This window comes from Protopterus annectens, chromosome 4.part1 (assembly GCF_019279795.1).
Source record: "Protopterus annectens isolate FY-2018-M chromosome 4.part1, PAN1.0, whole genome shotgun sequence".
Classification (NCBI taxonomy): Eukaryota; Metazoa; Chordata; order Ceratodontiformes; family Protopteridae; genus Protopterus; species Protopterus annectens.
The window spans coordinates 924193823-924219923 of record NC_056734.1 but is presented as its reverse complement, the minus strand read 5'-3'; the positions used below and the strand labels follow the sequence as shown (position 1 = coordinate 924219923).

Sequence of the window (26101 nt, the reverse complement as noted above, 5' to 3'; positions counted from 1 at the left end):
TAAAACCTTGTACAATTGGACACTTAAACTCCCAGACATAATATCACACTCTAACATACCCAAACCCATAGTTATTAAACAAGTCAGAGATGATCACAATATTAACCCACATGATCTTAACAATACCCTAAAGAAATGTAACTGGGAACCATTACGCACCCTTGAACTAGACCAAGCTGCTGACTATTTCAATAGTACTCTTACTTATATCCTTAACCTAATAGCCCCCATAAGAACCATTAGAGCTAAAGTTAACTTTGCTCCCTGGCTTAGTAGGTCCACTAGAGCCTTACTAAAAACTAGAGACAAAGCATGGAAAACCTAGAAAAAAGATAAAACTACACTATCCAGACAAATCTACCAACAACCCAGGAATCAAGCTAAAAACAAACAATACTGGATAAGCAAGACCACTTCTTAAATATCCAAACCAAACACTCCAAAACCCACCAGAAGATCTGGCATGCAATAAACTCACTATTAAAACCTGGAAAAGCCACCACTCCAGCTCCCACCTCCACTAATAATAATACTGACACAGCCTCTCAATTTAACCACCACTTTACTGGATCAATCAAGACATTATCCACTCAACTATCTAAAAATAGCTACTCACACCCACCAAAATTAACTACAGATACATCATCCTCTTTTATGCTCTCACCAGTTCCAACCTCCTCAATCAAAAAATATCTCTTAAAATTAAAACCCACATCTCATGCCACTGATGGACTAACAGCTTCCTTCCTAAAATTAGCCGCTGACTCCTTATCCTAACCAGTCTCCATCCTTATAAACCGCTCCATCCAGGAAGCCTATATCCCACAGATATGGAAAATTTCATATATTATTCCCCTTCATAAAGGTGGCAAATCTTATGATTTCTCTAACTATTGCCCCATTGCCATCTTGCCTCCCATATCTAAGATATTTGAGAAATGCATCCATTCCCAGGTCATGCACTTCCTAAATACAAATAACTTTCTATCCAGCACACAACACGGCTACCGCCCACACCATAGTACAACTACCGCTCTTCTCTCTTTCACTATCCTGGTTAATCAAGATAGAAATAATAATAACTTTGTATCTGCCACATTCCTAGACCTCTCAAAGGCCTTTGACATGGTCTCTCACCCCCTGCTAATAGATTCTCTTACCTCCTTATCCTTTGCCCCAACACTATTGCCTGGTTCAAAAACTACCTCTCCAGCAGACAGCAAGCTGTCAAATGGCAAGGCACACTATCACCCCTTCTTCCCACAACAATAGGCGTACACCAAGGCTCCATACTAGGTCCACTTCTTTTTTCTACTTTCACCAACAGTCTGCATACCTCTACCCAAAATGCCGCACTCATACAGTATGCAGATGATTCCACCCTAATCTGCTCAGCCCCATCACTTAACACTCTTCAACAACTCACCCAGGAATCATTTACCTCAGTGGAAAACTGGATCTCAAATATCCAACTTATCCTCAACCCCAACAAAACCAAACTACTCCTGTTTACCCCCAATAAATCCCAAAAACCTCATCTTTCCTTCTCTATCACTTCCACAAATGGTACTGTAATCTCCCCTTCACCACATACCAAACTCCTACGCATTGAAATAGATAACAAACTCCACTTTGACATCCATATCTCACAAACCATCAAAAAAGTCCACAAAAAAATGAGTACACTATATAGACATAAAAACTTTCGTTCAGGTAAGGCACGAGTCACCCTAGCCCAATCCCACCTACAGTCTACATTAATGTATGCAGCACCAGTACTGACCCAAGTCAAAAAAACTGACCTTGACAAACTTGAGTCTTGTTATAATAAAGTGGCCAAGTTTGCTACCAGTTCCATCTACAGAACCCATCACTGCCTACCACTAAGGGAACTTCAATGGCTGGAATTCTCACAACTACTGACTTTCCACCAACTAGTCATCACATGTAATATTCTAAAATTCGCAGACAAAATCCCAGCACTAAAGCAACTAGTAACACACTATACAGCAAACCGTCCTCTTCGTTCTGCTGGCAAATCTCTTCTCTATGTCTCCACAGCCAACAACACTGCAGGCAAAGCTCTTTTCTTACACTCTATAGCTAAATGCTGGAATAACCTCCCCTTAGCTGTGACCTCTGCTCCAAATACCTCACAATTCAAAAACAGGCTTAAATCATATCTTGGAGATTCATGGCTGTGTCCATGTACTACATAATACTATATCCATACTTCCTTCCTATTTTTTACCTCTGCGCACTCAATAAACATAACATCCTATATTGAAACCTATCTTTGCCTGTTACTATCTATGAAGTTTAACTTATGTATGTATATGATCATTTTTATTTGTTTTTTTTTTCTTCTTCTCTTTTTTTTTTTTCTCTCAGTGTAACTTTCTACTATAGAAAAAATGGTAATAATGTTTGTTGATAACAATGCTTTTGTATGTTATGTAAAGTTGTCTTTATGTGGAGCTTTTCTCCCCGGGCCTCCACTGAAAATGGACCTCGTCCAGTCGGACCATCCCAGTTAACAAATGTAAAATAAATAAATTAAATAAATAAATAAATAAATAATTCAGTAAGTGGTAATGAAGTGAGCAATGGGACGCTGCTTCATAAGTAGATAAGTGAGCGGAGGTAAGGACAATGCTTATTTGGTTGGATGTTTAACTCAGTAAGTGGAAAATGAAGTGAGTGATTGGATGCTGCTTCCTAAGTAAATAAGTGAATGCTGCTTATTTGGTTGGATGTTCAATACAATAAGTGGAAAAGGAAGTGAACAATGAGACACTACTTCATAAGTAAAATAAGCGAGCAGAAGTAAAGTCACTGCTTATTGGGTCAGAGTGAGCAAGATGACACTGTCTTAGCTATCAATTATATGAATGTTTATACTTTGATTAATGTCAGCTATACTATGCTTATGCTGTGATTAATAAATAATGTAGGTTAACGAGGTTATGTTTATAAAGTTTAACAAAGGTTGTCAAACATCATTCGGTGTGATGTGTGTTTATTGAAGGGGACCGGGACACACTTAAATTATGTGTTCTCGTCATGGATGGCAAGATTTATGCTCTTCACTCGAGAGGTGAATTTCTTGGCATCCATGTCTTGAACACAGAATAAGCAGGTTATTCATAGTTTTATTATTAAATCAGTGAACGGATCATAATCCTCTATGATGCACTGAGTCAGCTACGCAACTAATGTAACTATGTAGGTAATTAGTGTCTGCATCCTGCTGTATATTGAAGTGGGCTACATTCACTTGATTGTCTGTTCACTTTATTAACAAAGAAAAAAGGGTGTTTTATTTAATCTAAACCTGATTCGAGCAACACTCATTACATTAAAAAGTGTGAAATGGTGTAGAAAATGACTGCTTGTGTGGTTTTGGAGGATAGGAATTAAAATGCAAATCATCAGTAATTTTACCACAATAATTCCCTCTGTTATGTTGTTCCACCATATCTAGAAGTTTAAGTTTTCACATCAACTGTGATTCAGTATGTAAGGAGTATTCTTTTTTCTATGTGGTTGTGCAACTATGGAGTTAGTATATTTATGTTACTGGGGTGCAGAGGAGGGCTATCTTTTAGATATATATATTTAGTGTGTATGAAATCGTCAATGAAATGAGTGCAGATCAAATGTATTGTTGATCAAATATGTTTTATATTAAATGAAACACTGTTTTTTGTCTTTTTTGATTAAATGAAATTGTGAGATACTTAAATATAATTATTGAAGTGATTTGTATAAATAAAACTGATGTAAACACACAAGTGTAGCAATTATTGAATTGTATTACAGTAACATACTTGTAGTGAGTACACGTATTTGTATAAATAGCATTCATGTAAAAACATAACTGCAGTAGTTAACAGAACTAGAAAGGCTGGCATTAATGTAAGGTAAGTGTAAAGGTAAACTGTTTGTAAATGTTGTTTTGAAAAGTTTTCAGTAACCATTGTCTCAGGCTGAGGCTGAACATGGTATTTAGGCAATGTTGCTTACCTAATTAACAGTTAAATAAATAAGCAAATAAATATAACACAGTAAAAACTACTCAAAAGAGAAACACTCCTCCTAAATTAATCCCAAAATACTACTTTATAATAAAATTGATAGTAATCACTTTCTTCCATGTGGTACCTAAAACCGGTCATCAGTTGATTCATTAAAACCAATCAATTGCCAATTATATTAAGACCAGAAATAATAGCAATGCATTATTCAGACATTCATCACAATGTCTGGATTTTTAACAGTGCTATTTTTAAGTGACGGAGAACATATAAAGATAGGAACAATACTAACCAAGTGATCATATGGGCCTTAAGATGCCGAGCCATATATACATTTAAGTCAAACACATTCTTTCCAGCTTGCAGATGAATATAATGGGAGATGATGATGATGCCAAAAACATACTTGATGTAAAATAACTGACAGATACATTTGAATATATGTGTTTTGAAATGTTTAAATGGTGCAGTTCATTCTAAATGTAAGTTGAAAAAATCTTTGCAGCATTGAGTTTTATGATTGTGTTTATCTCACATATTTTGTTTTAATTTTTTTAAATGTTAAAAGTTTGTTTCATGTATTATACACTGATAAAATCTTGTTTTAGTAAACAAAAGTGCTTATTGTGGATTTTTAAAACAAAGTCATTTTGTTTGTGCAGGGCATCTAGATTATTTGACTTTTGAACTGTTTTTATGATTTAATTTTTTAGTTAGGTTCATAAGTCATTGTACCATCTTTTTGTTTTTATTTTAAATATAGAGGATTATGAGAAGATTGCCAATCATAACCTTACTATTATGTGTTCTAGACATGGATGCCTTACTATTATGTGTTTAAGACATGGATGCCTTACTATTATGTGTTTAAGACATGGATGCCTTACTATTATGTGTTTAAGACATGGATGCCTTACTATTATGTGTTTAAGACATGGATGCCTTACTATTATGTGTTCTAGACATGGATGCCTTACTATTATGTGTTCTAGACATGGATGCCTTACTATTATGTGTTTAAGACATGGATGCCTTACTATTATGTGTTTATTATGTGTTTAAGACATGGATGCCTTACTATTATGTGTTTAAGACATGGATGCCTTACTATTATGTGTTTAAGACATGGATGCCTTACTATTATGTGTTCAAGACATGGATGCCTTACTATTATGTGTTTAAGACATGGATGCCTTACTATTATGTGTTCTAGACATGGATGCCTTACTATTATGTGTTTAAGACATGGATGCCTTACTATTATGTGTTTAAGACATGGATGCCTTACTATTATGTGTTTAAGACATGGATGCCTTACTATTATGTGTTTAAGACATGGATGCCAAGAAATTTATCTCAAGACAGAAGCTCAAAGTGAATCTTGGTATCCATATCAAGAACACATAATAATGGGTTATGATCAGAGTCCCAATCATAATTGTTTGTAGTGCATGGAGCTTTATTTTCTCTGTGTACTAGTAGTTACAGAAAAAAGTGCTAAGTGTTTTGTCGGCTTTCAAAGCCATAAAGCATTTAGCAAGCACTGTCACAAAGACAGTGTAAAAATGTTTCATGTTTACACTCATCTTGCCATGCCTCTCAACTGTCCAGATTTTCACAGAATGTCTATATTCTTGCCTCATGTATTTGGTCTGTACCTCATAAAGTCTGTGGTTTTCTGACATATCACTGAGGACTGAAGCACTAATTAATGAAATGCATTTGAGTTTCAGACTTTGTATCCTTCAGAAAATGCAGACTTACACAAATCTTGTTATTCTATCAACTTTCTAAGGTTATAAGTCATGGGCACATTACTATCCATACCTATCAAATGTCCAGATTTTTGCAGAATGTCAGATTTTTCCCTCATATTTTTGGTCTGTTTCTCATAAAATTGTGACTTTCAGACAAATTACTGTGAAATTATTGAGGACTGAATTCAGAAAATAATGGCAGACATTTGACAATCAGATTTCACATCCCTCAAAAAATGCATGCTAATGGAAAACCTGTTTTATCGACTTTCTACACTTGTAAGAGCAAGATTTAAAAAGTGTCCCTATTTTAGGGCTTTTATCCCCCTATTATTTGTGGCTTTGTCCAGATTTCTTGCTTTAAAAGGTTGGGATGTATATTACCGATAGACAGCATGCAGAAACAAATCTGTTTTTATTATGCTGCTGTTGTTTGCTGGTCAGTACTGACAGATTTGATTGCGTAGTACAAGACTGGCCTTAACAAGTTAAGCAGGGTTGCTTAACATTTGTTAAAACTGGGTCTCTCACTATTGTAGCACTTAACTGATTTGTGGTGCATGGAGCACCATGATTACTCTCCAAAGATGGAAAAAAGATAAACATGTTATATGCTTGTGTTGCACGAGAACCAACCATAAAATGTGTTTAACAAATTTTGCATACCCCCTAAGTTTTGTTACAGTCAGGTATAAGGGAAGGGATGCTCCTTTACTTTCAACGGTCACTGAATATCTTTCATCCTATGTCCATGTACATTTATGGCATTTATGGATGCCAGTCTGTAAGTAAGTTATTTAGATTAGGGCAGTATTTAAAAATTGTCTCTTAAGCCAATAAAACACTTCACGCTTTTTTTGTAACAGGCAGTACATGGAGTATCTAAAATGGGTCCATGTTTGTCTATCAAAAAAAAAAAAAAAAAAACAGATCCTCGAACAGCTGACTATTGAACATAAAACATCCAAATTGGAAATTACCAAATACATATAACTTTGAAAATAAATTCATCTGTTAAAAAAATATGTATTAATGTGTGTATGCTTAATGCCAATTAATAACCAAGTATTTTAATATGCTTTTCATTTTAATTTTCATGCACTGTATTTTATACAAATTGAGTTTTATATGAGACTGAAAAAGATGCTTTTTAAAAACTGCAGTATGCTTTCTGAAACTTGCAAGTTGCCCTCTGACCTAGTAACTGCTAGCACAGCAATATTCATGTTTATGCCTTGTAAAAATGTACTTGAGAAGCAGCTGTTTATCTGCTAGGTCAGAAGCGAATGAATGAGCAATGCCTTATGTTATAAATGTAATGATTTTAGACAAACAGCTCTGTCCAGAGGAGCGGAGCCTCTGCAGCTGTAGTAATTTAGAAATAAAGTAGACAAAGGATTATTAAAAAAATAAACTGCTAGCATTGTGCTTAAATTAGCCATAGTATCTTGAATGTAACATACCATGTATCTAACTGGGAGTAACCAAGGCCATGTTGTTTTCCTCAGAAAGTTTCACATAAAAATTGATAAATCAGCAGAAATTCATGGAAAAGATGGTCAGCAGATGATGACAAAAAAGTGGTAATCTGTTACGTCAGCATGGTAGGACATAACCAGTTTAAAAATGTATAAAAATAAAAGTATTTCCTGTTTCTGGTTAGACAAACTCTGTATTAGCACGTTTTTGTCTCCTTGCTGCAAGATTAAAGTGCCTTAACCTAAACCTACCGTGTTTTGATAATTTTTAAAGTATATTTTTCCTTTGACAGTTTGGTCCTTCGGTCAGAATTGGGCCCGGTGGCATGCATCCGTACGGAGAAGAGGCCAAATCGGCTCTTCTGTTTTGAAAGACCTCCAACTAAATTGTCATTCAAAAGAGGCCAGCCACTGTTTCTGATGTGGGATTGGAGGATGTGTCAACGATCCGGTGGATCAACTCACGGAGGGTCAGGTAAGGAAAAATTACCTTATTTCTGTTTTAAGATCAGGGACTAAGTACAGAACTGTTTTTTGTCAGGTAGATTTGCATGTGCAGATCAGGGACAGAAAAAGGGGTTACTGTTTTTTGTCATAGATCAGGGAAACAGAATAGGTAGGCAGTTATTCTAGATAAACTGTGAAAAGGTATAGATTTGTGGTACCATGTGATAAAAAGGGTTACGTAACAATTTACAGCTTAGCTAAGACAGCAATGGGAAATCAGTGCACAAAAAGTTCCCGAGACCCGCCCCTAACTGAAGACGTGAAGTATATGCAATTACAGTGTGACGACAATGTTTAGTATTACACAAAATGGGTTGATAAGTATAAATTCAATGGTAATTTAGATAAACTTGCACTTATAAAACTTGTTAAACAGTTAAAAATAGATGCGAAAGGTCAACTAAAAAAGCAAAGGCAATTAGGAGTCCCTCAGGCGCATAGGTGGCTTGAGGAAGCAAATCGCAGGGAGCAGAGAATAAAAAAATTCAAAGACATTGTTCTTAGACAAAGAAGACAATAACTTGGTAATAGCAACAGCCCCTCCTTTGCCCCCTCCGCTTCCGTTATCAAAGTATGAAGCGAGTGGACAAGCTGATCCACCTCCGCTATATCCAGCTGTTCCTGCAAAATCACAACCATTTGTCAGGGATCCTATTGAGACCAGGTCTCGAACACGCGACTTGAGGAGGGAGATTGAGTTAAATAAATGAAATAGAAAATCACAGGCTCTGAGTGAAAAAAAATATGTCCACTCATAGAAGTACCAAATCCTCAGGCAGGACAGGCAGGACAGGATCCGACTCTTTTAGTTTATAGACCGTGGACACCGGAAAATATCCGGAAAGCCACGGAGGGAATTCCCCACCCAAAAGTGAATTTTAGAAAATTTTTAAAAGACTTACAGGGTATGAGATTAAGTTACCATTTAAATGGAGAAAAAGTGAAAAAAGTAGTTAGACAAATTGTGGGTCCAGATTGGCACATGATCAGTGGCGACTGGAATCCTCGTGATGCACAACTTAGACCACTCCCACATACTAATGCAGAACTGGATGGCAGAGTAAAAGGTCTGACAGACCGAATCTCTGAAAAATGGAAGCCTAAGGCTGATTGGACTTGCATTAATCAATGCATTCAACAGAAAGGTGAAACAGTTGATAAATATTATGCTAGACTGTTAGAGTGTTTTAATAATCACTGCAAAATGCAGATACCAGAAAACCAGACACAAGACTCCTCATATAAACAACAGTTAAAAAATGCATTCTTAAAGGGTAGTATAACTCCCATTAGCAGCTTTATTACAAAGCACATGGTAGATCATCAAACAAGTAAACTACAGCCATTACTTGAATATGCTAGACATGCAGAAAGACATTTTAATAGTAAAAAAAAAAGAAAACTCAAGTATTTTCGGCAGAAGATGGGTCAAAAGTATTTGTAGTACAAACTGGGAAAAAGGGTAAGAAAAACACCCAAGAAAATAAACAATCTGACAAGCGATCAAAAGATTTCAAAGAAAAAAAAAAGGCGAATGTTTTAAGTGCAGGAAAAAAGGACATTTAGCAAGGGATTGCAGGCTAAACAAAAAGGTGACTACAGAAAATAAGAAAAATGAAAAATGACTATATGATAGGAATCATTAAGTGAAAATAAGTAGGAAAAAATAAGTGCAAATATGATAGCAGGAGTAAAGAATGTGACAAAAGGAGTAGAGGATGTACATGAATTCGCAGACATAAAAAAAATAAAATTTTAGACCTAGCTCTATTGAGCTTAGAGCTTTACTTAGCAGACACAAAACCGAAAGTGACGCTTCTGGTAGAGGGGAGGGAAGTTAAATTTCTGTGTGACTCAGGGGCTTCACGGACCCTGATACACCCTTCCAAGTTGCCGGAAGATTCAGAATCACCAGACTATATACTAGTAAAGGCAGCTAATGGACAGCTGTATTGAGAGCCACTCTCCCATGACATAGTAATAACAGACCCTGTTTCAGAAATGACCCAGAAAAGTAAAATTGTGGTTTCTGCAAAATGCCCAGTAAATCTTTTGGGTAGAGACTTGATGCAGATATTTGGCATAGCCGTAGTTCCAACCATGCAGGGTATGGAAGCACAGCGACAAATGAATACTTTTGTAGTGCGACTGGAGGGTAAAACATATTATTGGTACAGCCAGGACTTATTTACGACTGGTCCAGGGGCAGTAACCGAAGAACTGATAAACGTACCCATCAGTTAGTCCCCCTCCCTCGACATTGACAAACAGCATTTGTTGCATTGTACTCTATATTATTGTAATAGACCAGGACCTGATAAAAATTATAAACAAAAATTGTTTCAGAACCATGCAAACAGGCTAGTGTTGCGAAATTTGTACTGGGATGCAGGGGGGAACAGTGTAGTAAGCTGTTCATTGCCCCAGAAATTTTTAGTACTTTGCAAATCTAATCGACTGCCACATGTTAGTTTAACTAAAAATAAAAATTTAAAATGGGCAGACTTAGGTGAAAAAGTATTAACAGAAGGGAAATGTTAAAAAAATATGTATTAATGTGTGTATGCTTAATGCCAATTAATAACCAAGTATTTTAATACGCTTTTCATTCTATTTTTCATGCACTGTATTTTATACAAATTGAGTTTTATATGAGACTGAAAAAGATGCTTTTTAAAAACTGCAGTATGCTTTCTGAAACTTGCAAGTTGCCCTCTGACCTAGTAACTGCTAGCACAGCAATATTCATGTTTATGCCTTGTAAAAATGTACTTGAGAAGCAGGTGTTTATCTGCTAGGTCAGAAGCGAATGAATGAACAATGCCTTATGTTATAAATGTAATGATTTTAGACAAACAGCTCTGTCCGGAGGAGCGAAGCCTCTGCAGCTGTAGTAATTTAGAAATAAAGTAGACAAAGGATTATTAAAAAAATAAACTCCTAGCATTGTGCTTAAATTAGCCATAGTATCTTGAATGTAACATACCATGTATCTAATTGGGAGTAACCAAGGCCATGTTGTTTTCCTCAGAAAGTTTCACATAAAAATTGATAAATCAGCAGAAATTCATGGAAAAGATGGTCAGCAGATGATGACAAAAAAAGTGGTACTCTGTTACGTCAGCATGGTAGGACATAACCAGTTTAAAAATGTATAAAAATAAAAGTATTTCCTGTTTCTGGTTAGACAAACTCTGTATTAGCACGTTTTTGTCTCCTTGCTGCAAGATTAAAGTGCCTTAACCTAAACCTACCGTGTTTTGATCATTTTTAAAGTATATTTTTCCTTTGACATCATCGAATGGTCATAGTTGGCCAACAACCAGGAACTACTGCAATGCATAAGGTAAATGAAGGAAACCTTTTAAATTTGCCCTATTCCCCACTGTAGTGCAATCTCAGAGCTGGTATATATAGTTAGGGGTGGTGTTGGGGTGCAAGGTTGGCCAACTATGACCATTTGATGAATGTATTTTCAAAGATATACTTGTTTGGTAATTTTCTATTTAGATGTTTTACATTCGATATTTAGCTGTTTGAGGATCTGTGTTTTTGATAGCTGAACACAGATGCTTATAATACTCCTTGCAATAATAAGGTCTCAGTGATCATAACCCATTACGTGTTCTAGACATGGATGCCAAGATTCACCTCTCAAGCTTCACTTTATGTGATTATGTTCAGACACCCAGTCATGAGCCTCTATGTCTTTTTCGAGGCATCGGAACATAATCACAGTGCACTACAAATAAATACATACTTAAATAATTTGTACTTTATTTTGCACGTTAGTTTTTGTTCATAACTGCAATATGTACTTTTTATACTGAATAAAAACATTAAAAAAAGGCTTTGACTTTAAGTTTTATGTATGTTTGCTGAGATAGACACAAAGAGGATTCTTTTGGCCACATTTCACTCCTCCAAGGATGCCATTTAAAACAAGCACAAGACTTCTTTTGACAATATTCTTATTTTATGTATATGTGTTGACATGGATAGAGCAGGGTACATTTCAGGCTCAGTCCAAGTGGAAAAAACATAATACTGATAGAGACAATACTTAATAGATGAAAGCATTAAAACAAATATTGTAGAACCTGACATAAAGGGTACATTTTCATACAGTAAACTATACCATAGCTATTTGGAAAACACATAAACATAGACCACAAACAGAGAATGCACTTTTCCTGCACTTGAAGATGCATGTGTTGCCTAGTTCACTTAACGTGGTTATATGTGTAGGTGCTATGAATCTGCTGTACAGAAGTACTGCACATCTATTATAAGGAGTACAAAGTATTTGCAGATTAAGAAAACAATAACTGCTAGTGTATGTGGTCTTTCTTTTCAATAGGAAATCCAAGTGAAACAGTAAAACACTGGGAAAAATACACCCCAGAAATGTGCCGCTTCTGAGTTAACTCAAAACACCCAACAAGTACACCCCCAAAACTACATTTCTCACAGAGATCTTGATTCCCTGGCTGTTAGGAAACATTCCTGCAATATGGGAACCCTTGCACTTCACTTACTTGCTGAGGTACTGTGATGTATGAATCTGCTTCTTCACAAAATGTATGTTGCCTGGTGCTTCTAATTTGGTAAGGGTGCTATGAACATCAGATTAGTATACCAAACAGCCCTCTCAAATACTATATCCTTCATGTATGAATGTTGCACTGAAAATAACTGGTCAATTTTGTAAACCTCTATAATAAGTAGAAACCTTAAGGGATGCATTACTGTCAGACATAGGGTGGGAATGCAGAATTATGAAAGTATTTTAAAGAACATTTCTGTTACAAAACTATGATACATAAATATTTACTTACAAAAAATTCATTTTACCTGTAATTCCTCTAGCGCACTGGAAATTCGAAACAAACTGTATATATAGCCTTCTGTGCGGTGTTTGTTGATTTGTTCCAGAGCTAAATTGGACACTGTTTTGGCTAGATTGTCATTACAAGACAGATAGCCCATCATGGAAGAAGGGGGACGAGGAAATGCAGCCGTCCAGGTACAGAATAGGTGGACAGCAATAAGGAGAATGTTGATTTGCTTCATAGTGCCTAAGCTTTGCTGACAGATGCTTATACTGCCTTTTGTGACCCCAAAATATAGACCAAAAGAATATAGCACAAACCGACCACCAAGTCCCAAATACAACACATTTATATATACACCTTTCGAGCTGATAAAACAAACAACTTTAATGGAACAACCTGTTTCCACTCCCCAATAAGTAAATGTTACATTAACCATTAATTTTACTAAGTAACTATTACAAAGGGATGAGCAAAGAATCAACTTCAGCAACCTAAGGAGCATTACACTTAATTTGTCAATGCACTGAAAAAGATGCCGACAGTATCTCCTTCTCTTAATCAATAGATTTGTAAGAGCTTGTCAGCACATTTATCACTTAGTGTGCTCATCTGTAACCTAGGCCTTTATTTCTGTGTATCTCAATCTGTCATCCTTTCCTTGTTTCTCTTCTATTGTTATTTTGTTGTACGCATCACATCCATTTTAATTTTAACCACTATTTACTTATTGTTTCATCTCGAAGGCTCCATAACAGTATCTTAACTGGGTAACCAAAGGGTGGATGAAGATAGAACTCTTGAGCCTCATTTCCTCAAAATTCATCCTGCTGAGGGTTAGAGCTCCTCCATAGGATATTAACTGTCAGGGAATTGTGGTGCAGTGATGCAATTTTCAGGGGAATTTCCCGATTTTTTAAGTTGCTGTGACTGTGGAGATGGAATATAGAAGTTTGAGGAGTGGGGAGTGCCTTCCTGCAAAAAAGCTCTTCAAAATTTTTTTTTTCAGTCTGTTTTTAGGAAATGAAGTTCAGGGATTCTGATCCTCGGTAGGTTTAACATCACCCTCTCACAGTGTAAACATTTTGGTTGTAAAGCTTTTCTTAGCATAAACCTTTTGCTCTTTGGCTGAATCTGAAATGAGCATTGTGGATCAATACTCGACACAAGTTTGTTTTTTAGTAAAAATAAATTCCTTGTGCTTCTGTCTCATCTGCCACCTGTTTTACAACATCTCCTCTTGATTTTGAGTGTTCTCTGTTCTGAAAAAGTGTTTCATAGTGAAATAATTTTCCCATAGGATATGCTATATTAGTTGGCATAACTCTGCTTTAATCTATCAAATCCTAAAGTAATTTGCTGTGGTTCTACTTGTGCAACATTAAATGCACTACAAACCATTTTGTTTACCCTTTTCTTGAATATTTCTGGTGAGCTGCTCTACTTAAAAGGAGGCAGATGTTATTTACTTCTATTTTTGTTCATTTATTTATTTATTATACCTTGATAGATGGCTTGAGTCAATTACTGGGAAAGACCTGTTTGCAGAGCTGACCACGGTCGATGTGCACAATTATACTATTAAGAAATAACAGGTATTACTGTTTCCATATAACTATTGCAAATGATAAAGCCAGTTAACACATGCATGTAGAAATAGTGTAGTAGACTTAATCTGGGCAGCAGTTTAAGAAAGCAACAATATGCATGTAATTACATTTATTTACATAGCAGAGCAGGTAAAACTGCATGTACATCAATGACAGATAAGCAGAATACTAATAAGGAGGGTATAGGTTACAAGCAGATAGAAGTGTGTGTGTGGGGGGGGGTACACCTGGGCATGGCATGTGTACAAGGATGATAGTAAATGTAGGAACATTGTACCAAACAAGCTAAAAGGGGACAGTCAGTAAAGGGGATCTACTTGAAATATAGCTAAGAACACAGAAATGAGACTAAAAGAAAATACCAAAAAAAGTGTAGAATACAATAATTATTTAGGAAAGATGAAGAACAAAAATTCTGCAATCTTCAGAACGAATACAAAAAACATCTACAGTTTAAAAAAATATACCAAATTAGACATAATATGAAGACATTGGTTAAGAATAGATATAAGTTAATACCTACAGAAATTTTAGCCAGTTTACAGAGAAACTGAAGGCAAGTTGGTATAGTACAAACAGGAATTGCAATATGAAGTGAGAGGAAAAGCAGGTTATGGTATATTTAGAGAGAAAGTCAAGAAAGGGAAATTGATAGAAGTAAGGAAGTGAGTGAAGACAGGAGAGTAAGTAGGTGTAAGGAATGAATAGGTACTTGCTCACATTTAGGGAAATAGTTTATCCTGGTATAGAACGGAGACAGATTTTTGGAAGGAAATCTTCAGAATGGTTTTGAAGGATGAGAGGGAGGATATTGAACTGATGGGTACAGGTAAGGAGTCCCAGACGTAAGCAGCTTGGTAAGTGTGCAGACAATGGCCAGCAGATTTAATAGGTTTGTGGACATGCAGGAGGTTTTGGTCATTGGATCATAATGAACGAATGGGAACACAGTTGTGTAGAATGCTATTTAGTGCTGGACAAGCAGATGAATGATGGATAATTCTATATGTGGTAAGAAGCTGTGTAGTGACAGGGTAGTTCTAACCAATTTAGGTTTTTTAGTGCTATACAGTGGTGAGTTCTGAAAGAGGTATTTGCTGCAGATTTAACAACTTTGTTATAGCATTGTTCAAGTTCTGATTTTTGTGATGCCTGGAGGTTAGTAAGGATGGGAGCACCATAAAGAAGTGTGGGGAGGAGATAAGTAATGGCAAGTGTAGTTTTAGCTGTGTTGGGGAGAACATTTTGGTTTTGCAAAACATTCTGAGTTTTTGATGATTTTTTTAGTGGAATTTTGTACATGCAGGTCGAATTTAAGATTATCATCCTTTATCATCCCTAATAATTTGCTATGAGAAGTTACTTCAGTGGTTGCTTCATCAAAGAAGGAGTTTTAAGAAGTTCTCGTTAATAGATGAGAGGGTGGTAATGAACTTTTTTGGGTTAAACTTGTAAAGGTTGCATATTCTATGAGCATGCTGTTTAAGTGGATGCATGAGATGGCTGGTTGTATAGACTGGGAGATGGTCGCTGAGAGAGTCTGACATTGTACATGTGGTGGTGTATTTACTAGGGTCTGATACAGAGATCCACTCAATAGGGAATTTGATGTCTTGCTATAATGTGTAGGGCTATTAATTAGCTATGTGAAACCATGTAAGTCCATGCTTGATGTACGGAAATTACAGGTTATAGTCAATCAATTGGCATTCACATCCCCTAGTGGTATTTTTTCTTGTGGAATTGTTATGGGTATCCAATGTAGGATCTCTTCCAGTATAGCTGTATTGTTGCCAGGAGGGATGTGTAATATATATGTCTTTTTAATTATTTAGTACCGGGAAAGTAATAAGAAGCATACCTCTGAACTTTACGGATTCTTGCAGCTTGTCCAGCTTTTTGCCGAATATTTTTGGTCTGTTTTTTGTAAAATTGTGGTTTCTGGCAAATTAGTGACAAATCATTAAAGACTGAAGTTAGAAAATAATGGCAGATATTTGAGTTTCAGACTTCATATACTTCATAAAATTCATGCGACTGCAAAACCTATTGTTCTATTAACTTTCTAAGTTTGTTAGAGCAATAATTACAAATTGTCCTTAGTCTGGGGCCTTTGCCCCACTTTTATTTATTTTATTTATTTTATTTATTTATTTCCAGTTTGATTACCGGGGAAGTCACTGGGTCCAGAGAGCCCATTTTCAGTGGAGTCCCGGGTGGAAAAGCTTCATGAAACAGATTACAAAGATAGCAGTCCAATAAAAATAAAATTACAAGTACAAATACATATCAAATACAAAGCGTGAGCAATATTGCCCATAGTGGGAAAATATCGTGCAGATACATTTTAACAAATTCACCCAGTTAAAGTCAAAAGTCAAAAGCTATTTACAATATTTACAGAGTGTGAGAGATTGTATGGGAATTAGCTATAGAAGGTTATAGCCAGCTATAAGGTGCTTAGGAACTCAGGGGAATACTCTCCCAGGGACTTTTGTTACATAATTCTAGGTAGGGAGAATGCAGTTACATTTCCATTTGGAGGAGAGGTAGGTGTAAAGCTGAGTTTTGAAGTTGTTTGTGTTTGACATTGTCCTTAGTATGGAAGGGAGAGAGTTCCATTTCTTACCTAAGGAGAAGGAGAGGAGAAGTTGTCCAGCAGGACATTTAGATTTGCTGACAATAATTAAGTTTTGGTGTTCAGATCTGAGAGTTCTATTTGGGGTATATGTGGGAAGGATGTTAGTTAGAGCGAGGCATTTGCTTGGATTAAATATTAGTCTATGTGCTGTAGTGAGCCGGAGGAAGTCCAGGTAATTTGTGAATTCTAACCAGTTGAGGGATTGGAGGGTAACACAGTGATGAGTGGAATGTTTGGCTTTAGAAATGTTGTTATAACAGCTTTCAAGTTTGGAAGTGATGGAAGAGGATAAGTTAGTTAGCAGCGGGGCACCATACAGAAGGGAGGGAAGGAGGTAAGAGGAGGCCAGAGTATGCCTGGTAGAAGTAGAGAGGAAGTGATTGTTCCTGTATAGCATACCTAGTTTTTGGTGGGTTTTCTTTACATTTTGCTGAATATTGATGCCGAACTTGAGGTGTTCATCTATAGTTACACTGAGTAGTCTGGCAAAGGGAACAACTTCGATCAGAGAGTTGCATTGGCGAAGGAATTTTTATCAAAAGAGAAAAACTTTGAGGGTGTGAATAGTAGTATTTAGACTGGTTAGCATTGAGAGAAAGGTGATTTTGGTGCATAAACCCTCACTTCTTCCTATTTTAACTACATCCTCAAACTGTAGCCTTTTAAACCCTTATTACTTATAAGTACAGGGGTACTTATTTTACTTATGGCTTTGTCCAGATTTCTTGCTCTAAGAGGTCGAGGGGTATGATAAGAATATTAACTATCAAAATCGCGGAATTCACAACTGCGAACCTTGATATCCTCGACGCATTTCATCACATCATGAATATTAATGAGGTCAAATGATCGACCCATATCAACGACAGTCCCTTTTCGATGTTAATGTCAACAGTTGACATTTACAGACATGCTGCATTTCTCTGCCCTGTTAACAATCTTCTTTACTGCTCTTCACTTGACTGTCGACATACCGGCTGTCACTCCTACCATATTCGAACAGGAGCCGGATGTGTGTGCAAAATTTGGGGAGAAAGTATGGATAGGTGGTTTGGACAGAGATGGAGATATGTTTAAAGCTATTGCAGAGTCATGGGAGGATGAGAGATGGCCCAGTAGGAGAAGAAGAACAGAAGATAAGCTGACGAGTAGCACGATTAAGTAAAGGGAGCTGTATTTTATTGATGGCAGATAGCAGTGAAGTAGGAATCAAGCAGAAAACAAAGTTGCAGGGCAGTAGGATACTTAGTGTTGATGGAGTATGAAAGTTAGTAGAGGGTAGGTAGGAAAGAAATATTTTCTATGAAGGAAGAGAGTTAGGTTGTCTTGGTATCTTCTCTGGAATTTAAGTAATACAGGGGGTTTAAAAGGCTACAGTTTGAGGATGTGGTTAAAATAGGAAGAATTGAGGGTTTATTTGGGAAAAGTAGGAGATACAGTGTAGAATTGATAGGTACTGTTAGGGAGAGGTGTAAGCTTGAATGGCCATAGTAAAATCACTATGGGAGGGAAAAGGTAGTTGTGAATAATGCGAAACAAATAAATGGAAGTTGGGAATTAAAAAAATAGAAACAGGAGTGTTTCTATGATAGCAGTAAGGCCATTTGGGGAGATTTAAGGAAAAAGAATCACAAATGAAATGTTTATGTGGGAAGTATAATAGTAGAGTGAGAGGGTGGTATGGTAGCAGGCTTCAACTGTCAGGTCAAACTATAACAGTGAGTTATCAGTTTATAGTCAGTATAAAACAATAACAAATGTAAAGTACAACAGGTTTTCTTTCATTTCCTGAATGCAGAAACCTGTCAGCCAGGAAGACTAAGTAACTGGCATATACAGTGCAATCTGTTGGTTAAGAGAAAGAACAGTGGCAAATGTAATAAGTGGTCCTTAGAGTGCAAGTACTACTCATTGGATGGAGAAGGTCACAGCCATTATCCAGCATGAGGCACACACATCTGACAAGCTGAAGTTAATACACAGCAAGGTTCTTCATGTTAAATTTGATTACAATATATACATGTGTATATATATATATATATATATATATATATATATATATATATATATATATATATATATATATATATATATATATATATATATTGGAATATATGTATAGATATACATATCAACAACTAGTAAAATGGATCATAAAAGCACTGCAGTAAAATAATAAAGTAAGTACAGTTATAAAGGAGGATGACATCATGACATCTAGGGACATGTTTTCCATATATGACATATAAATCAGTTCAGAAAATCATCACAAGCTGAAAAACAGAAAGTGTACTAGACAATGTTTACAACTGTGATATTGCAGAAAGCATACATGCAGTGTACATTGATAGGTTTTGTAAAATTATTTATTAATTTCCTGATTGCCTACTTTTCCATTTCAGGCACACAGGGAGCTACAGCGTCTTCTGATACTCAGTCGTAACAAGGCAGATAAACTAATTCTGGATAAGATACCATACTATTGCAGGATGCACACATTCACAAACAGAACACACTCATAAGCAATTTGGAGAACTGCCAGTTCATCTGTGGTATGTATTTGAGTTGTGAGAGTAAAACAGAACACCCCGCATAAAAACAAACAACCAAAAAAACAAATACTGGGACAGGAAGGACATGCAATCTCTGCAAAGAAAGCATCATGACAATGAATCAAACTGGAGAACCAAGAGCTGCGTGTCAACATTGCTAATGGATGCACCACTGGGCTACATAAATGTTATGTTCAACATAGCTTAAGCAGAAGAATGGTAATCAGAAGTATCCGATGTAAGAAGAGGTTTGGTAGTCTAGAAAACGCATCTCTCCGCAGTCATTTTTCTCTTTTGTATTGCTTAAAGTTGCTCGACCAAGTCTGCGTGCTTCCTGGATGATTCACCTACAGAGTGCATACCCTTACATTTTTTCACATTAGGTTTCAGCTGTCACCCCTTTCCCCACAATTTCAGTTTGTGCAGCTCTCTCTTGAGACCAGACCTCATATTTAAGGTTGCTTTCCATACCCAGTATATTATCTGACTCCAGCACTAGAGTAAAACTACCCAAGTGCTGAAACCTAGGGCACAATGCCTCCTTGATCTGTACCTCTTTCACCTCCTCATCCCCTCACTTCCACTTCTAATATGCCCTGGTTTTCCCCTTATCTTTGACTTTATCCTCCTTCATAGCCATATCAGCCTTCTCTTCTCTTCTCTTCTCTTCTCTGATTTATGTTTTTCTCAAAACCTTGCTTAGCGCCTTCTCTTCTCTTTGCTGATTTATGTTTTTCTCAAAACCTTTGCTTATAGAATTGAAAGATGCATTACTATCCTGATTCCATATTTTTTTTGCTGTCTCAGTTTATCCCCAGTTCTGTAGCTCATATTTGATGACATTCCCCAGTTTATCATAACTTATTTCTCTTAAATCACATGCTGCAATTTCTGTTTTTGGGTTCTTAACCCTTATCTTTTCCAGAATACACTGTACAAATTCCAGCCTAGTCTCTCTTCCTCACCTTCCTCTAAAGGAGGTTAACCTTCAGGGTGATTAACCTTGGTTCTGACCTTGATGGCTCCATTGTCTCATTCATAGGGTGATGTTTCTTCTCATTTCTGTCCTCACAATTGATGTCCTTCTTTATGCAGAGTATCACTGACCCCCATTATTTCAGTGCTGAACCACCTGTACCCTCGCACCTTCCCTCCTGCAGCTCCCTCTCCATCTTCTTTCCTAGACTGTTTGCATTACATGATAGTATTAACCAACAGTGCTGTCTGTCACTTTGTCTGTTCATCTAATCTGGATGGGTCACTTTTTTCCTTCTTTCTGCTGCCTGAGTCCCTGTCTCCTTCTTCTACATCTGTAAAATGCTGTTCTTTCTTCCATCTTATCTAAAAGGTGCATTCATTGATTATATAACTTCCTACACCAGCCCTGAGTACCACTGTCCCTTCTAAGCTATAACTGAACCTGGCACATGAATAGGACTTCTCTGTCTCTCTCTCTCTCTCTCTCTCTCTCTCTCACTCTCTCTCTCTATCTTTCTTTATTTTTCTTTATTATTCTTCTACCATTCCCAAGCTCATCTTCCTTTTCCACTGCTGCACTAACTCATAATACTCCCCTATCTTTTCCTTACTCATTATGTAGACCAGCTGGCACATATATCACTTCAATTAATGCCACTTCAATTAATTCAGGACCAAGACGGAGCAGGTGTCTTAATGGAAGCAATCTCTCTTTAGCCTGAACAAGCAAATAAGAGCAGCAGAGAAATCCTCCAATGCAAACTTCAAGTCCAAACTGGCCACATCTACTAAAGACAATCATAAGGCTTCCTTCACATATGTCCACAATCTCAAGGGAAGCACCCAGATATGCTCAGAACTGGTGGTCAAGAACACCATATACACAAACCCTGTAGATATAGCCAACCTGTAGGCAGACTGGCTCAGTGAAAGCTTCATTCCTTTGTCCCCCCATCAGTAAAACAGGCCATTCCCAGTACCTGCCCCCCCTTATCTCTAGGGAGCAAGTCATCACTGCCCTCTCAAAGTAAAATAATAGCCTTCATGGGACCTGATAACATCCCAGGCTGCATCCTATATGAACTCAGGCAAGAACTTGCAGCACTATTAGGCACCCCATTCAACCAAAGCCTGAGTACCAGCTTCATCCCAGCTGAGTGGAGGACAGCTACTGTCATCCCTTTGCACAAAGGTGGAGTGGCCACCGATCCAAGAAATTATAGAACTATCAGCCTTACTAGCCTGATCTGCAATGCCATGGAGCAGATTATCATGGACCTCATTAACAATGTCATTGACAACCTCCAGACTCTTGATCCCACACAGTTTGGTTTTGTCAAGGGGAGGTCATGCCTGTTAAATTTGGTCAGTTTCTTTGAGATAGTCACCAAGGCCATAGATGAATGGAAGATGGTGCGCACCACCTACCCTGACCTGGCCAAGACTTTTGATACTATTCCCCACTCAGGTATAATAGATAAACTCTCTCAAATAGGCACCAATCCATATGTTACCAGATGGGTAGCAAACTGGCTCACTTATAGAACCCACCTACTTCACAGAGGTGCAGGCCAAATCTAGTGGGCTATGGCTGAACAAGTTTGCAAATGACTGCAAGCTGGGTGCTGTCATCAGTTCCCCTAGTGATGTGGACATCCTCCAAGAGGGTCTCACCCAAACAAATGACTGAAGCCAGAAACATGGCCTCAAACTGAATGCCAAAAAATACATCAACATTCCTTTTAGGGAGAATGACGTCCCCACAAATTATCACATTGATAATAAGGCACTATGCATGTAATCAGTCGTGAGAGACTTGAGAACCCAGGTTGACAGCAGACTGACTTTTGACCACAATATTGCCTCCGTTGTATGGAAAGCTTTCTACATGTTCCACCTCATTAGTAAGGGTATCTCCTCCTGGGACAAGTGGTCATAACATCCCTGTATTCTTCCCTTATAAGACCAATTATTGAATATAATGCCCCTTTCGGCATGTACCTCACAAAGCACATGCAGCAGCTGGAGAGACCACAGTGATTCCTCACCCAGAAAATCCAGGACCTCACACATCTATCCTATACAGATAGGCTAAAAGCCCTGTCCCTCTACTCAGTCTCCTACAGACTTCTCAGAGGTGACCTCTGGCTGGCATACAAAGCAATCTCAGACCCTGCCCTGATTGGACTGCTGCATATCTGCAAGCCAAGCTACACTCAAGTAACCCTCACCCGAGACCTCAACCTGGCCTGTGACATCAATAGGACTTGTTGGCAGGACAGATTTGTGTCCCAGAAACTCCCCCTTTTGTGGAATAGACTCCCTCTCCACGTAAAGCAGAGTACCTCATTAAACCTTTTTAAGTGCAACCTGGATAACTGGCTGGAGAACAGAAAATACATCCCTGGGATTCCACCTATGTCCCTGCTGGACAGTGGCATAGGGTGCTGACTTGTTGAAACATGGGCTAAATTCTTGGCTAGGCTTGTAAGGGCCTCAGGGCCAGTAACCTAGTAACTTTCTATGATCCTATGCTATATCCATCCTCCTTTCCTAGCATCACTGTCTGCCATCTTCTTGGTTTGGTAACCCATCTCCTTTGTTGATCACCTTAGTCACCTCCTCCCATTACTTACTAAATAAGAACCCTGAGACCAGTTTCCTCCATAATCTGTTTTTTTCATGTCTCTTTGCAAGACTCCTAATTCTTTGGTGATTGAGACATTAGTCTCTAAAACCCCCTTTTCTCTCCCCACACTAGCTGTTGCCTCCTTCACTTCCTGTCCCATATCTCTACTCTGCCTATCTTCAACCTTTCACCCTTTCCATTCTACAATCATTAGCTCTTTCTCTCAGTATTTGTGCTGCTTGCCATTTGGCTGAGCATCCCTCTCAGAGCTTTGGCTAGCTGTCCTGATGCCCATACCTCTCGACCTCTTAGTGCAAGAAATCTGGAAACGCCAGAAATAATGGAGGAACAAAAATAGGGACAGATTTTACATATTGTTCTTATAAACTTAGAAAGTTGGTAGAAAAACAGATTTTACATTAGGATGCATTTTCTGAAGGATATGAAGTATGAAACTCAAATGCCCAGCATTATTTGCTGACTTCAATCCCTAGAGGCTTGTCAGAAAAGCAGAACTTTTATGAGGGACAGACCAAAAATATAAGGCAAAAATCGGGCATTTTGTGAAAATCTGGACAGTTGAGAGGTATGCTGATACCCACTGCCATCCCCTGATCTTTCTATTTTTTAACCCTGTTTCAAACCACTTGCTACAATTTATACCACACACCAAGTACTACAGTGCTTTAGCATGGATTGCAAAATCACTATCAGCATTCACTTTCATACTGGCACCATCAACTGAGTGACTCATCTAGCACCTTGCATCTGGGATGGTTTCCGTCTTCACCCTGCTCTAGCTATGGATCTGATGCCTCCCTAACCACTTTTTTCCTTTCCACAAATCATTAGTTTCTGTATGACTACTTCTGACTTTTTCTCCTTCAAAACATTTACTGCTCTGTACACCTGTTCTTCTACCTTACCTTCCTTATCTTGCCCTCCCTTTTATGGCAACATCTGCTGCTTTTTCCCTGTACCTTACTCTGTGCTACTTAATTTGCCTGTTCTTCTGCGATAATCTTTGCCCATCTTCTTTTGTAGTCTGCCTTTATCTTCCATGCCTTTCCCTTTCTGCCTTCTATTGCCTGTTGCTTAGTATCAAGGTACCATTTCTCACCTTACTAGCTGCTTCATACCATCTCTGTCTCCATCTCTGTATTCTTCCCTGATATTCCCTGTAGACTCCACTTCCTCTGACACTCTATCAGACAAACAATTACCTCACATGCTGAGCACCTCGCCCAATTCTCTCTCCCTCTTTGCTAGCCTGATCTATTTCTTTTATGTTGTCTCAGTGTTATTTTTCCAGTGGGGGCAGAAGACTAGGCTGGAAGTTGCCAGAACCTTGAAGTGTTCCGTGATAACTCTTAGACACTCAGTAGCCAGGCATTGGTAATTTTTATTCATTTCTTTGCCCCTGCTGTCTGCTGATTTTCAGCCCTTCCTGTTCAATCATCTCATTCATTCCACCTTCACCAGGGTTGAGTAGAGGGGCAGCTATGAGGGTCCATCATAAAAATAGCCATTAGGAGTGGTTCAGTATTTCTGTTACAGCATAATATTTCAACTCATTATTGTCAAACATACACAGTACATACTGTATACCCCCATAATTCATAAGTGTATAAAATAAAACAATGCATATCATCCTGCAGATGGATGGTACTGGCACCATTGCAGAGTACAGCATATTTAGTTATCCCCAAAAAGAGATTGCACAGTGGACTGCATTTAGAGATTACATAAATTACAGTATTATTTAATTAAAAAAATGCTTATTTAATTAAAGAAAAGAAAACATCAGTTAAATGATTCGGCCTGAGCTAATGAGAAATGGTTCTCTGTGTTATCTACAGTGGCAGCTGGTGACTTCAAATCAAAGGGGCTGCAGGAGACAGCTGAATGGGTGGGGTCAATGGGCATGGGTGTGACCAGCTAGAAAGGGGAGGATCTATGCTCAAAACCACAAAAACTTTAATTAAATACGCTGCCCTGGGTGCCAAACCATCATTATGGGAGTCCAATCAAGACAAAATGAAGTGTAGAAGAAAAAAAATATTTCAATCCATTGGCTGCATGACAGCTTACTTAATATCTAGATGGAAACAAAAAGGATGTGAGGCATGAAAAAGTAAATTACTTTTTAAATACATTACTAGAATGCCAGTCAAAATCAAGTATAAGAAAAACAACCAGCACTTAACTCAAATCACTTCTCCTCGCACTCCAGTTCTAATTATAATTTATATTTAGCTTTATTAAAGTACCAAGTAACATGCTGAAGGTAGCAATCTCTGTGATACCCTCATTTGTAGAAATGTTTCTTATCCAAAAAAGACCTGCTGCCTGACAACAACTATTTACTTGTTTCATGGGGAAAACATGATCAAAGTAAAAAATGAAAAGCAAACAAGAAACAAGCTCAACATATATTGCTTAAAGGATTACTGCACAGGATATGGGCCGCACATGATAGATTGGCATTCTGTTTAGTTTGCAGGTAAAGCCTGTAATGAGCTTAACATAATCTAATCCTGACCTTTATTACAAATACTGTCATATGCATTTCAATACCCAAGGCTTATACATTATCTAGTTATGTAAGTATACTCTGCATGGCAACAACAGAAAGGCTTTCAATGATGGCAATACTGCTTATTAAAACTTACTTACATCTTACAATATCAGACAAGCTTACCTGGTGGTCATTAAAGCACTGCTACTTAAACACAGAGTAAAAGGCACTTTCTGAATAATAATAAGCATATATCAGCAGTATAAAAATGACAGAAACCAGAACATTCTGCAAAATCAATGACAGATGAAAAGCCACTGCAGTACTTGTGTTTACCTTGGATGGGGGGGAATAGTCTGCACATTTACACTGCATAATTGCTCCTTGCCTTGCTTGGACACATCCAGAGTCACTACATGGGGGAGTGGGGTGCAACAAGTTTGTCACAATTTGAAATGTCTCTGGCTGACTGTGATGGCCCTGACAAATTTGTCACATCTCTCAACCTCAGAGCAAGAAATCTGGACAAAGCCATACATAGAAGTGGGACAAAGGCCCAAAA

General features: G+C 37.6%; 1 protein-coding gene and 1 long non-coding RNA gene across 3 annotated transcripts in view; one reads left to right on the top strand and one right to left on the bottom strand.

Moving 5' to 3' along the window:
* Positions 1–12955, bottom strand: part of LOC122801120 (fetuin-B-like) — a 163037-nt gene extending 150082 nt beyond the window's left edge. Inside the window, exon 1 of the mRNA XM_044070648.1 lies at positions 12634–12955. Coding sequence (XP_043926583.1) covers positions 12634–12852 — 219 coding nt within the window. The 5' untranslated portion in view covers positions 12853–12955. The remainder of the gene's footprint in view (positions 1–12633) is intronic.
* LOC122801121 overlaps positions 1–26101 on the top strand; it is a 375071-nt gene that overhangs the window by 320003 nt on the left and 28967 nt on the right. The window lies entirely within an intron of this gene.